The 13,291-nt window shown below is 35.5% G+C and overlaps 1 protein-coding gene across 1 annotated transcript in view; it reads left to right on the top strand.

Annotated features, from left to right (window-relative positions):
- tenm1 (teneurin transmembrane protein 1) overlaps positions 1-13,291 on the top strand; it is a 214,199-nt gene that overhangs the window by 195,754 nt on the left and 5,154 nt on the right. Inside the window, exons 26-29 of the mRNA XM_088925605.1 lie at positions 2,639-2,874; positions 3,516-3,809; positions 5,211-5,598; positions 9,074-10,294. Coding sequence (XP_088781731.1) covers positions 2,639-2,874; positions 3,516-3,809; positions 5,211-5,598; positions 9,074-10,294 — 2,139 coding nt within the window. The remainder of the gene's footprint in view (positions 1-2,638; positions 2,875-3,515; positions 3,810-5,210; positions 5,599-9,073; positions 10,295-13,291) is intronic.

Here is a 13,291-nt window from a genome sequence, read left to right as displayed (position 1 = left end):
AAGCACTTAAGAAAACAGCAAAACAGAAACAAGAAACAGACAACAAACAGAATACACAAAACTGAAAAACCTGAAGTTGAATCCTTTATATTAGAGAATCAAAAATCAAGGCAGTATGGTTAACTAAAACAGTATATATTTTGATATTGCATACAGAGGTATTGAGAGAAAACATCACAGCCTCCTTACACTGTTTCCACCTGAATTAGTATTGCAATTTCAGTTTGAGACTACATATTGTCAGCTATATAATATTATAAAGTTTTGAAGTGCAGTTTTAAATAATGCTTGTATTGAATAAAGCCTGATAGCTCTGTAAAAATGAAAATGAAAATCTTAAATAATATAACACAGCTTTAAATACAATAGCTTTTTTCTCTGTAACACAGCATAGACTAAGAAAATATAAGAGTTTGTAACCTGTTTCTATCGACACAAAGCTAAGTGGGTCATCCATGTGTATTCATTTTAGATCAATTAAAGTATATATAAACTTCTTATTTATAGTAATACTAAGTGATATATATATATATTTTAAATGATTGTCCATATCTACTTCAATTCATATTTTTCAAGTTGACAAATTTATTTTTGTACTTATGAATTCTGAAAATTATTTTTAATATTGTCAGTGCAAACCCATACATAAAAGAAAACTTGGAAAACCTTCTAGTCCAATTCAAGTAGAGAAAATACTCTCTTACATGAAATAATAATAGAATACCCTTGCTCCTAATTATAATAATCTCTACACAATTAAGAACTTATCTCCATGGTTAATAAGTTATGAATCCTGTTGATGTAACCCAGCAACTATTATCATTTACTGGCCTACTACTTTTCAAATAGCTTGTTATTTTTAAATGTGTTCTACTGGCTGACCATTGATGGTGAATATACTGTACAGCATATACGTAGTCCCAGCGTCTGCTATATAGGACACAGTTATTTTACCTACTGGTTTTAGAATTTGAAAAGAAAAACAGGGGGGAAGAGAAAAAACAGAAATGAGTGTTTCAGGGGGAAAAATTACCTTAGCAAGACAAATGGCTCTTAGATAGTTGTTATTACAGACTAAGTGCTCCAGGGAGAATAACCAGTTTTAATGTTCTCACTAACTGGAGAATCAGAGATTACAGAAATCTACAAATGCTGAAACCTGCCAGTTAGCCCACCATTTTATGCTTGCTAGTGAAGAAATGGAGTCTGTAGCCACCTGAATGCATTATGATGATTAATGATTTCTGATTTTAATAAATTGAAATGGGGTTTTGTGCAGGTAAAAACTTATCAAAAGACTTCCATTGACTTGTTTGTATCTTTTTATCATTACTGATCTAATTAGTGTAGTGCTTCCCACAGGCAAGAAGAAGAGCTTTTATTTATTTAAAATGTGAAAGTGATTTTATACCTTTGTTTTCAAGCTGAGCTTTTAGCTTTCGGGAGGCATGTTTTTTTTAGACTTAGCTCTCAGCTGCATCTGACTTCATACGTAGCAGTGTGGTGGTTTTTGTCTTTTTTCATTTTTATAGATATGTATCACACTGGGTGCAAATCAGACATTTTCAGTGCAGCTGTAGTGTGAACATGTGCATGCTATGCATAATAGAATGCAATTTGTAACTTTTAAAAATGCGTATCTCCTCATTTGAAAATGTGACGTGAAAACCCAGAATCTGACCTGTTTAAGTAAAAATGTGGTTATTCCAAATTCTTTTTTACACTGTATAGAATAGGTGTAGAGGTACAAAGTGTTGGGTTTTACAAGGAAGATGATATATTGTCTTGTGCATAGCTGCCTTTCTAACCAGCTAATCACACATTTGCAGAAGAGTGAACAAAGTATGTGTGAACAAAAGACAACATGAGACCTGAAATTGATCAAATCAAGTAACAAATGTAGTTAGGCATTTCTATGTTATCTTTAGGTTTAACTCTGTGAAGATTTTGCAAAGGTGTGAACTGCTGGCCCAAAGTCAACTATAAATGGGTAAACAGGAAACTGAGGCATAGTGAATCTGGTTCCGATGTTTTTCAGTCTCATATTAAGACACACATTATAATCAGAAATGCTCCATGAAGAGCATTTTGTTACTTTTGCAAAGCCTGATTTTCCTTCATCTGAAAATTTAGTCAAGGTTTAAATAACACAAAGAGTCATCTTTAGAAACCTTATTTTTGAAAGATCTATCTAACATAAAATCCAAATTAAAAACCAGACTAGTTTATGAAGAGTTTCATTTTCACAACTTTTTAGAGACTTTTTTATGACATAAACATCCAAACACTTCATGTCCTAATGTGTTATTTCAATAATAGCAGAAACAACGGAAAACGTCTACTGAATAATAAAAAAGTCAAACATATTTCCTGCCCTAGTGAGATCATGAAGGCAAAAACTAGAAAGAAAACACTAACTGCTCATCATTCTAGTGCCATCATTCATGCTTCTATTTTTTTTTTTGTTTTCACACTTTTTCTGGCAGTTGATGAGAACTCGGTGTACCATCACCTCTGGGAAAATAACATTTAAATGAGATTTCAGTATGTGTCAGCAAATATTGTGGTAGCAGAATGCCCGTTGCGATTTTGGGTAGATTTTCCTAAATCTGTTCCTACTTGTTTTTGTGTCTCACAGACAATGCACAGAACACGTATCGTGTCAGCGCTGACGGATCCCTGCGCGTGACCTTTGCAAGTGGAATGGAAGTGACTCTCAACACTGAATCACATCACTCTGGAGGTGTGGTGAACCCCACAGTGGGCAAATGCAATATCACCCTGCCTGGGGAACACAGCTCTAGCCTCATTGAGTGGAGACAGAGGCGGGAACAAGCCAAAGGAAATCATACAGCCTATGAGCGACGGCTGAGGGTAATTTCATTTCTTCATTGCCGATGCAGATACTTCAGAACAGTAACTCATCCTTAGATAGCTGTAATACCAACTTCTCTGTAATAATGTGAGGTTAAATTCTGTAAGATTCTCTCCCCTTTCTAAACCTGCATTAAGTATGAGAATTGCATGTTTTAGAAGCATGTAATCATAAGTACTTGCACAAAAATACACAATGTCCTTTTTTCCCCCCAGAAATTTACTTCAGGGCCTGCATACTATTGTTTTCTTCTTTCTTGGTGCACATTCTCCTCCTCTGAATATATAGAAAACTACAAAATACAACTGATTGGGATGTGAGTTTCATTGTGATGATATACGGTTTTACTTTGTTTCATTTTGGAAAAACAAGTACAACAAACCATAAAGCTATTTTGAAGGATGAAAAAAATACTAAAAAATGAACACTGGTGCTGAAACCAGAGATAGCTTTACTTATTACTTGAGATTTTTTTTTACTTTGTATTTATTTTTATCATACATTTTACATTCCATAAATAAACATTCACTAGCAAGTTAGTCTACAGCTTTATTATGTGTATTTAACTGTCATGAAGTTGTATCTGTTTATTTAAGTTTGATTGTTTCACTAATCTTATATTATTGATATTCATTATTAGGCTCATAACAGAAATCTGCTGTCCATAGACTTTGACCAAGCAACACGAGTGGGCAAGATCTACGATGATCATCGAAAGTTTACCCTTAGGATTCTGTATGACCAAATGGGTAGACCCATTTTGTGGTCTCCTAGTAGTAAATACAATGAGGTCAATGTCACTTACTCACCTGCTGGCCTAGTGACCAATATACAGAGGGGAAACTGGTCAGAAAAAATAGAATATGAGAATGGCAGGATTATATCCAGAACCTGGGCCAATGGAAAGATATGGAGCTACACATTTCTTGAGAAGGTGAAGTATGGCTGACATGAGGTGTTTTTTGATTATTGCTAACAGTTCCTAACCTATTTTATTAGAGATTTTTTATTTTTAACGATAGTTCCACTGAAATGTATTTAAGCGTTTTGTGAAAATGGATCACAAGTTTGTTTGATTTGCTGTCCTTTGTTGTTAGATCCTTTTGTAAAATGCGGGTAGCCAAAACCTGTGACCTCTGGGATATGTTGGGATATGTAAACACCCAGAGAAAGAAACAAAAGAAGTAAAAAGAGTAAAAAGTGTGTTTTTGTCAGCATGGTGTAACATAAAGCTTTTTATGTGTTTTTCAATAGTTTATGTAAAAGAGAATTTACTAATGGTGATATCTTTAAGTATTCTTTCCTTCCTTAATTTACATACATAGTGGTCAAATATGTAAATATGGTAAAAGATGTTTATATGCTGTATTTAATATTTATTTTTCCTACTTATAATAGGTTAAGCATGTCTCCTCAAAGAATTCACTGTATTTTATTTGCCAGAACTGATTTTTTATTTGATGACAAAATATACATTTTCCTCCATTATGAAGAGGGTATGCATATAGGACTGAAAACAGGGGAGTCTAATGGTTATCAAAATCTGGAACAAACTACACAACCATGAAACTAAAGCAGATGTTTTAATCAATAAGCTACTAACCAAGCAAGCAAAAATACCTGAATGCTCTCCTCCAATTTCTGTAGTTTATATTTATTTTTAAATAGGAGATTCTTATTAATTCCAGAGTGCTTAGGACGGTTTCAGTTTTTGGCATGCTCTCTGTGTTTACATGGAAGCCAGATGCTCTAGTGTCTTGCCATTTCCCAGAGACATGCTGTTTTTCGAAATCGCTCTGTGATGGTCTGGTGTTCCATCCAGAGGATGTTGTGTGTCTTATACCTGTGATTGCCATGAGACTCACCAGGATAAGCAGCCTTCTGACAGTGAATGGAGATTGTTGTCTCAATATTGTCTCTTCAGGGATGCCAAACTTGATATGAGATGGAAGATGCAGTATTTTCCTTACCAATTCCTATATGCTGCTCTAAATTTTCCTGTAGATAATACTCTATATGTATCATTTGTGACTATGTGTGTTTAATAGCACCTTCCATTCAGATCCTGTTTCAAAGCATATATTTATAACTATTTAATGTTTAACAATGAGGACCAGATACCACAAAAACTGGAATTCAGGTCCCCAGGCATAACATATTGGATAACATTTTAGATCTGTGCCTGAAGATAACTAGAACCTTCTAGTTGGCAATGCAATGCTCTTATTTCTGGGAAAAAAAAGCAATTAAACTGTATTTTTCACTTATAATAATAACAATATAATTGACAAAGATTTCTGTTAATGTCTTGGTCTATTTTTCTTTCTATTTACAGTCTATAATGCTACTTTTGCACAGTCAGCGAAGGTACATCTTCGAGTACGATCAGACGGACCGACTCGTGTCTGTCACAATGCCCAGTATGGTACGTCACAGCCTGCAAACTATGCTGTCTGTGGGATGCTACCGAAACATCTATACCCCTCCAGACAGCAGCACCTCTGTGATCCAGGATTACACTCACGATGGCCGTCTGCTTCAGACACTGTACCTGGGAACAGGGCGTCGTGTCCTGTACAGATATACCAGGCAGTCGCGCCTCTCTGAAGTCCTGTATGACACCACACTAGTCACCTTCACCTATGATGACTCCTCTGGTGTGGTCAAAACTATCCACCTGATGCATGAGGGTTTCATCTGCACTATCAGATACCGGCAGACAGGTAATAAATCTTTCTCAGTTTTACTCATTGGTTTTAAGTTAAATACCATTAATGGAGTTCATTATTAAATGCTTATCATGTTAATGCTTATTATACTTAAATATTATTAACTACTAACACTTTCATTTAATAATAGTAATAATAGCTTTAAGGGGTTAAATTACCCGGCTCAGGAGAACAACAACCCCCAAAAAAACAAGAGAGACTCAATGCTAATGCAGAATTAGAAAGTTTGGGAAACTAAAGAAAGAATAGGAATAAAGGTATGATTATTGGACTGAACATATAAAAGGTAAATGTGAGGTTTGAAAGAAACTTTAGTAACATTGCCAAGTCAACTAAAGAGCGAAGGTTCAGGACACACTGCTCTGAAGAAATATTGTTACAGACAGGGTGAAGGAATGGAATGAATGAGAATGTCATAACATCAAAGCAGAATCCTTAATCATGCAACATGGTCAGTGAGCTTACAGTGAGTTTGGGTTTAATAAAAAGTCCATTACATCAGAGGAGCACGGCTCAAGGGATTAAATGCAGTGAGTGGGATTCCTCAATGAGTGCCAAACCATTTGAAAGAATGGCTGGGAAGTATTTGGTGCTGAAGCCAGCTTAGTTAGCGCTTTGAGGAAGTGGTGTAGGAACCAGAGGTGTTTCAAAGAACATTAGATCAGAAGGGATGGCGGTCCAAGAGACTGGCATGAACTCATAATTAGTGGAAAAATTGAGATGCAGTGCTCTGCAGAAATGATCCATGAAGGTGACATAGTTTACAGAAGAAAATATTTCTGAAGATGGGGAGGCTGCAAATCCAGTTTGAGAAACAGGGAAGAGCAATCTGTATTAAGAATTAGTTCCACATAGAACACCAGACGAGATATGCAGCTATAGCTCGTGAAACACAGTGATAGTGATTTAAAGCACCTTAATTTATAATGTGTACCACAGATATATTACATAAGTGCTGAATGAGGGCAGACATTTTGGCTGAAGGTGAAACCCCAATGAAGAGTGGATGATGATGATAGGGTACAATTCTCAAAATATTACAGAGGAATTTGAGAAGATTCATGAGGCCGGGGAGCTGTGAGCAATTATCCTCTATGAAGGCTGTAAAGCAATAGATAGTGCAGCATAATGAAAAGTTGGAGGTCATCAGGAAACAGAGGGTCATCATTATAGAAACGATTCTGTTCCATCGCTCCAGGTACAGGAACCATGGCCTTAATTTACTGTGCAGTTGGTGTCCATGTCCAGATGTTATGGAGGAAGCAAATTTGAGAAGATAAGTGATGGTGCACCTCAAAGAAACAATATGCATAGAGCAGGCTAAGTGACCGAGGAGGTTGAGGAGCTTGCATTGAATAAGGGCGGCAGCAAATGGTGGTATCTTAATGCAGCCAAGCATGGCTTGTGATAAGGAGGTGTGAAAAGTTAGAACCGAGGACGATCTCTAGAGACCTAAAGGAAGGAAAGTTTCCTCAATTGAAATCTAAGTCAAGGTTGAAGGTTGAATAGATGGGAAATCATCTGAGAAAGGAAGGATAGAGGAAAACTTGCACAGTAGATGAAGGGAGATCCACCCGAGGACTTACAGTACAATAGTATTTCTCTCATGATAGTATGAAGTGTCTAAGGTTTGGGGTTAACAGCATAAATTTAAGGGCACTGAGGAAGGAGGTCTGAGCTCTGGGAACCCTTTCCGCCCCAGGGCTTGGTGGGCAGAACAGTTTGGAAAGAAAATCAGGGCCAACACCAGACCAACACCAGGGGGAGAAGGGAAGGGAACCCTCAGTTTGAGAATTCACTGCTTTTATGTACTCTCTGTTTTCTATTTATTAACCAATTTTAAATCCTGGTACACACATTTCTCTGAGTTGAGAAATTGTACTCACTCTTGGGATAAATATATTTTGTATTTCAAGCAGAGTAGGTTGCCGTCCATTCTCCCCTGACTCTGAAGGATCCTCCGATATCCTTTTAGAATAGCTGCAAAGACTTGATTGACCAAGTTTAAGTTACCGCACATGAATGCTGCTTTTAGCATTGAAAAACATTGCTCAGAATTGTGTTCGATTTAAAATTCACATAAACAGAAATGAAACCTCGAGACAGTGCAATCTATAAAAAGAAATGTGAAAATAACACAATACAAATGAATCTGCTCTAAAAGACTCAGCTGACCTTTTTGAAGACACTCAGGAATGTCAACCATAATCTGTTGTTATCATTTGATTAAACACGCATGTTGCATTTGTTGAAAAAACATTTTTGAAGTAGTCTATACTGTCTTTAGAAAAATAGAAAAGAAAATATTTTCCATTTTCCTGCAAATAAGTTGATGAATGTAAAAAGTTCTATCTGTATTTTATCTGGGCAGCTGGAGAAACAGCAAGTAATATTGTTGGTCAGCTTTAAAGTGGATTTTAATATTCACTAAATTAAGAGAGATTTAGCCAGCCTAAATTGATTATTATGGAACTCATTGGTTGAGAGTTAACAAAGCAGGGATGTCAATCTTTAAGCTGACACAAAATTGGGAATTTCTTTACCATTGCTTAGTTTAATAATGATTTTTAGAGAGGGAAACTGAGAAAAGTGCTAATTATTCAGAAGATGTCCCACGTGTAAAATCAGTTTCTTACTGACGAGTTTCGATGCACTTTCTGACTTTTATGCTAGTGTAAAAAAAACGCTATATCTCAAGAAGAGATGCATCTTGCTTAAAAGCAAATGCACAGGCACTTGGTCAGACTACATGTAAAACCCTTTCAAGTTTCATACAGAAAGGCTTAAAGTAACTGCAAAGAACCGTGGTTCTTTTAAAATTCAGGGCCCTAAGTGAAAACAAAACACATCAGAAGAGCACTATTTTCTGAAGCATGAAATTCCAATGACAACAAAAAAACACTTGCTGATGACCCCTATGGTAACCTTTTTAGAATCTTTTTTTCTCTCTTTTTCCAAAAACAAATTCTAAAAGACTGAATAATGTTCAGCAAGGCTAGAAGGGTTTTACATCAGCAAGGCTAGAAGGGTTTTACAGTCACACATCATTAAGTTCAAATTCAACTGTTTTCTTTATAGCTAATTTAGATCACACCTGTTCTGGTACAGCAAGTAGCTAATGGCCTGATGTCTAAAAAAATGGTTAGTATTGTTTTTCTGTAATTCTAGCTTACAAACTGTTCTTTCCAGGTCAAAATGAAATTCAATTATATTTCTTAAATAGCTCTTCATTGCTACTATATAATGCTTAGAAATGTAAAATGAGAACACATCATAATAGCATTTCTTCTATCAGTTTTAAAATGCTGTGACAGCTCTGAGCACTGAATTTTGATAAAAAATGAAAATATGTAAATCTTACAAAAATAGTTACACGTTTTTGTTATTTCTGTACTGTCTTATAAAATGAGGAAAATAGTTTCTGTTTCACTCCTTTACAAAAATATTAAGAAAAAAATTACCTTCACAGGACCTCTTGTTGGGCGTCAGATCTTCAGGTTCAGTGAAGAGGGTCTTGTAAACGCCCGCTTTGACTACAGCTACAATAATTTCAGAGTGACCAGCATGCAAGCAATGATTAACGAGACTCCACTGCCAATTGACCTCTATCGCTATGTGGATGTTTCTGGAAGGATTGAACAGTTTGGCAAATTCAGTGTTATTAACTACGATCTCAATCAAGTTATTACCACGCATGTAATGAAGCACACCAAGATATTCAGTGCTAACGGACAAGTAATGGAAGTCCAGTATGAAATTCTGAAGTCCATTGCGTACTGGATGACAGTTCAGTATGACAATATGGGGCGCACCACCATCTGTGACATCAGAATAGGTGTCGACAACAACATCACGCGGTACTCCTATGATTATGATGCAGACAGCCAGCTTCAAACTGTGTCAGTGAATGATAGACCACAATGGCGCTACAGCTACGACCTGAATGGGAACATTAACTTGCTCAGCCATGGCAACAGTGCACGACTCACGCCACTGAGGTACGACCTACGAGATCGCATAACAAAATTGGGTGAAATACAGTACAAAATGGATGAGGATGGATTCCTTCGTCTTCGGGGTAATGATGTCTTTGAGTATAATTCTAACGGATTACTGAGCAGAGCTTACAACAAAGCTTCGGAGTGGAGTGTGCAGTACCACTATGACGGTCTGGGTCGACGGGTGGCAAGCAAGTCAAACCTAATGCAGCACCTCCAGTTTTTTTATGCCGATCTTGCCAAACCAACAAGAGTCACTCATATGTACAACCACAGCAGTTCTGAGATAACATCCCTGTATTATGACCTTCAAGGACATCTGATTGCCATGGAGTTAAGCAGTGGTGAGGAGTACTATGTGGCTTGCGATAACACTGGAACTCCTTTAGCTGTTTTTAGCAGCAAAGGACAGATAATTAAAGAAATATTGTACACCCCATACGGAGATATATACCAAGACTCCAACCCTAGCTTTGAAATAATCATCGGATTCCATGGGGGGCTTTATGACCCCCTGACCAAGTTGGTTCATCTTGGTCGGAGGGACTATGATGTGATTGCAGGACGGTGGACCACCCCAAACTATGACTTGTGGAAAGAACTGAGCTTACATCCAAAGCCTTTTAACCTGTATTCTTTTAGGAACAATTATCCAGTTGGGGATTTACAGGAAGTCACACAGTACACAACAGGTAAGAAAGATCTCAGACTAATTTTATTTCAAAGGATGTAATAAATTCCTTCTCAGGCTTTACTCTTGTACAATGTTTTGCTCTGGTAGAACTGAAATTGTAAGTTAAAGAGAAGGTACAGGCCACTAATTACTGTACCTCTTCACAAATCAGCCCACTATGCACTGCTAAATTTGTGTAGGACATTTGAAAATGATTTGAAAATGATGATTAGTTCTGTGCTGAAATAGTTTATGGTCTCCTATCAGGATATAGTTTTCCATAGATGTCCAAATCCAGAAATGGTGAAAGGGAAGTTTGGGGAAAATATTGCATGTTGCTCTAAGATGCTTCATTTAGTATGTGTCATCTGAATTTGAAAGAGTTTAATTTAGCATTTCACTGTGCAAAGAGGATTGATAGGTGGCACTTGTGGTACGTAAGATGTAAGTGAAATGGTAGCTTAATTTATCCAGTTTTACTGTTACTTTAAATTCACTTAATATGTAATATTAATATGGAAAAATGTAACTAAAGGTCAGTTTTGATAGCTGAAAATAATGTTGTGAACAATATTAATTGATGAATCTAAATATAGGTTTATTCCATGCTGAAAAGAGAAGAAAGAAAACATAACATTTTGGCTGTGGAGCCCTCTTCGGGTGTTACTCTACCAGCTATATAAATATATTTATATAGCTGTTAGTGGTACAACCAGAAGTGTTTAGAAAAATAAAACAATATGACTAAAAAACACTGAACGAAAGCTTACATGAAATTACTGAGAAACTAAAGAACAGTATACCATAAATCAATAACATCTTGTTGTAAATATTGCAGTGTTGTGGCAAATGTGTTTTCTGCTCCTTAAGGAGAATCCCTGGTGCTCATTGAATCTTTACTGGGCTGGGAAAAACCTGGAACCGCAGAGCTAGACATTAACTGAACAGACTTTAGTATTTTCTTAAACTGGTCTGTTCTTATACATATTTGTACTTTGTTTCTCTACTGTTTACTTAAAAACGGTAACATCAGGGATCATTATGGATCTAGACACTGGTTTGTTAAGGACAGTGATCTCAAACACAAAGCAGCAATGTCTAGTATTAAAACAGAGGGAATAAACTCTGAAAAAAAACAGCAGAATCCCCTCACTTCAATCCAATAGTGATGGTTTGACATTCCCTCAAAGACTGTATTTGAAAACAGTAAAATCAACCACAAAGCAAAAGCTTATTATAGATTCTGGGATGAAGAGCTGAACAATCAAATGAAGACCTTGTAATGTATTTGCTCTGTTTTAAATTATCGGTTTATATTCAGTACAGTAATGTAAAATTGGAACCTCTGAATATTTGTAAGGAACTGTGAGTTAGTTCCCCACTGCAGGCTGTTTCACCTGTACTTGTATACTATGATACCAAATTAGAACATGGAAAATAATCTCTGTGTTATATCCTATCTCTTTTTTTTCTTTTATCAGATCTTTTCATCAGGTACTGTTTCTGAGCACTGGACATCTCTTTGTTGATGCTTCTCCTGTGCTGTTTTCTTTCAATCCACTGATGGTTAAAAATTGCTGTTTGTGAAGTTTTTCACAAATTGTATTCAATTATCTACTGTAATTGCATTTTTAGTAAATTCAGCTTTTTGTTTGTGTGCAATTACGCATAGGCTAGAATACAGTGTAAGTGTAGTATACATGAGTTCATACTGTAAGAATTATTGTTCAACATGTACTGTATTTATAGGCAATACTGTACCTAAATATGACCATTTAAAGCAGAATATCACAAACTCAAAATAGGTTACAATTAGGCCTCTTGTGTGAGTATTAAACCTTTCTTTGATTAAAGAAAAACGCTTTATATACAGTAGTACAGACTTGTATCAGCTAAAATTCAACTTACAGTGTGTGACTGAAAAAGACATTCAAATCTACTCAAATTTAATTTAAATATGGCCTCTTTTTTCTTTTTCAGATATTTGTGCCTTTAAATATCATGTTTTTAGCAACACTATGTATATTTTTTATTAAAAACATTTAAAAGTGTATTCAAATTACTGTTTGTACACAGTTACTAATCATTCTGTATATTTAATTAAAGAAAAACAATAATTCTGTTAGTGTTATACAGTATTGCGACATTCAGTATCTTACTTGAAGTTATGGTAGCAATGTGGTAAAAACATTATGTTTCAACAATGTAATGATTGCACTTGATGAAATACACCATGATTTGCGTGGCGAAGTACTAATACTATAATCCTTTGTCTGACAACCACACGCAACTCTGGTACTTTAAGGATTCGCTGCACTTCATTTTTACAGAATAGTGCAGTCCTACATCAGATTTGTTTTTAAAATTCAGTACTGTCCATGATACTGCTGTGCCAACTGCTGTATACTGACTGACATCTCACATACTCTAGATGGCTGCATCTGTATGTCATATTATATATAATGTATAGTCTTCTCATGTTTTTTCTTGGTAAACTTCACATTATATGACACAAAATTATTTTACACAATCCCACCATTTAATAATAAGATTCAAGCTGACATATCTTCCAAAAATATAATATAAAAATCACCGCTTTGTCATTTTACTCTGTACTTACACCAAAACTCTTTCCATTTTTTAGTAGACTATTTTACTTTAAATGTTTTGTTAAATATTCATTTACAATATTTACAAATTTACATTTACACAATGTAAAATGTATTTACATTTACAAAAACATTTACATGATAAAAACGTCGGCCAATACTTGCATATTACAAGGAAATATACAGCAAATCAACCAGTGCATTAAAATTGTACATTTAAAAAAATAAAAAACTAGCAAAGCCCAATGGAGGTGCTGTCACAAGAGGCAGAACTTAATGGTCAGTATTTTCTCTATTTTAAAAGTATATATGAAATTATCTTAAAAACTGGAGTGCTCAGACATTTATTTTTATATTTGAAAATGTTTGGGAACAAATATAAAACCTCTGTGTTTTATCACTGTGTA

The sequence above is a fragment of the Atractosteus spatula genome, chromosome 9, assembly GCF_055471065.1.
Source record: "Atractosteus spatula isolate fAtrSpa1 chromosome 9, fAtrSpa1.hap1, whole genome shotgun sequence".
Classification (NCBI taxonomy): Eukaryota; Metazoa; Chordata; class Actinopteri; order Semionotiformes; family Lepisosteidae; genus Atractosteus; species Atractosteus spatula.
The sequence above is the reverse complement of the archived record's forward strand: the minus strand, read 5'-3'. Positions and strand labels throughout refer to the sequence as shown.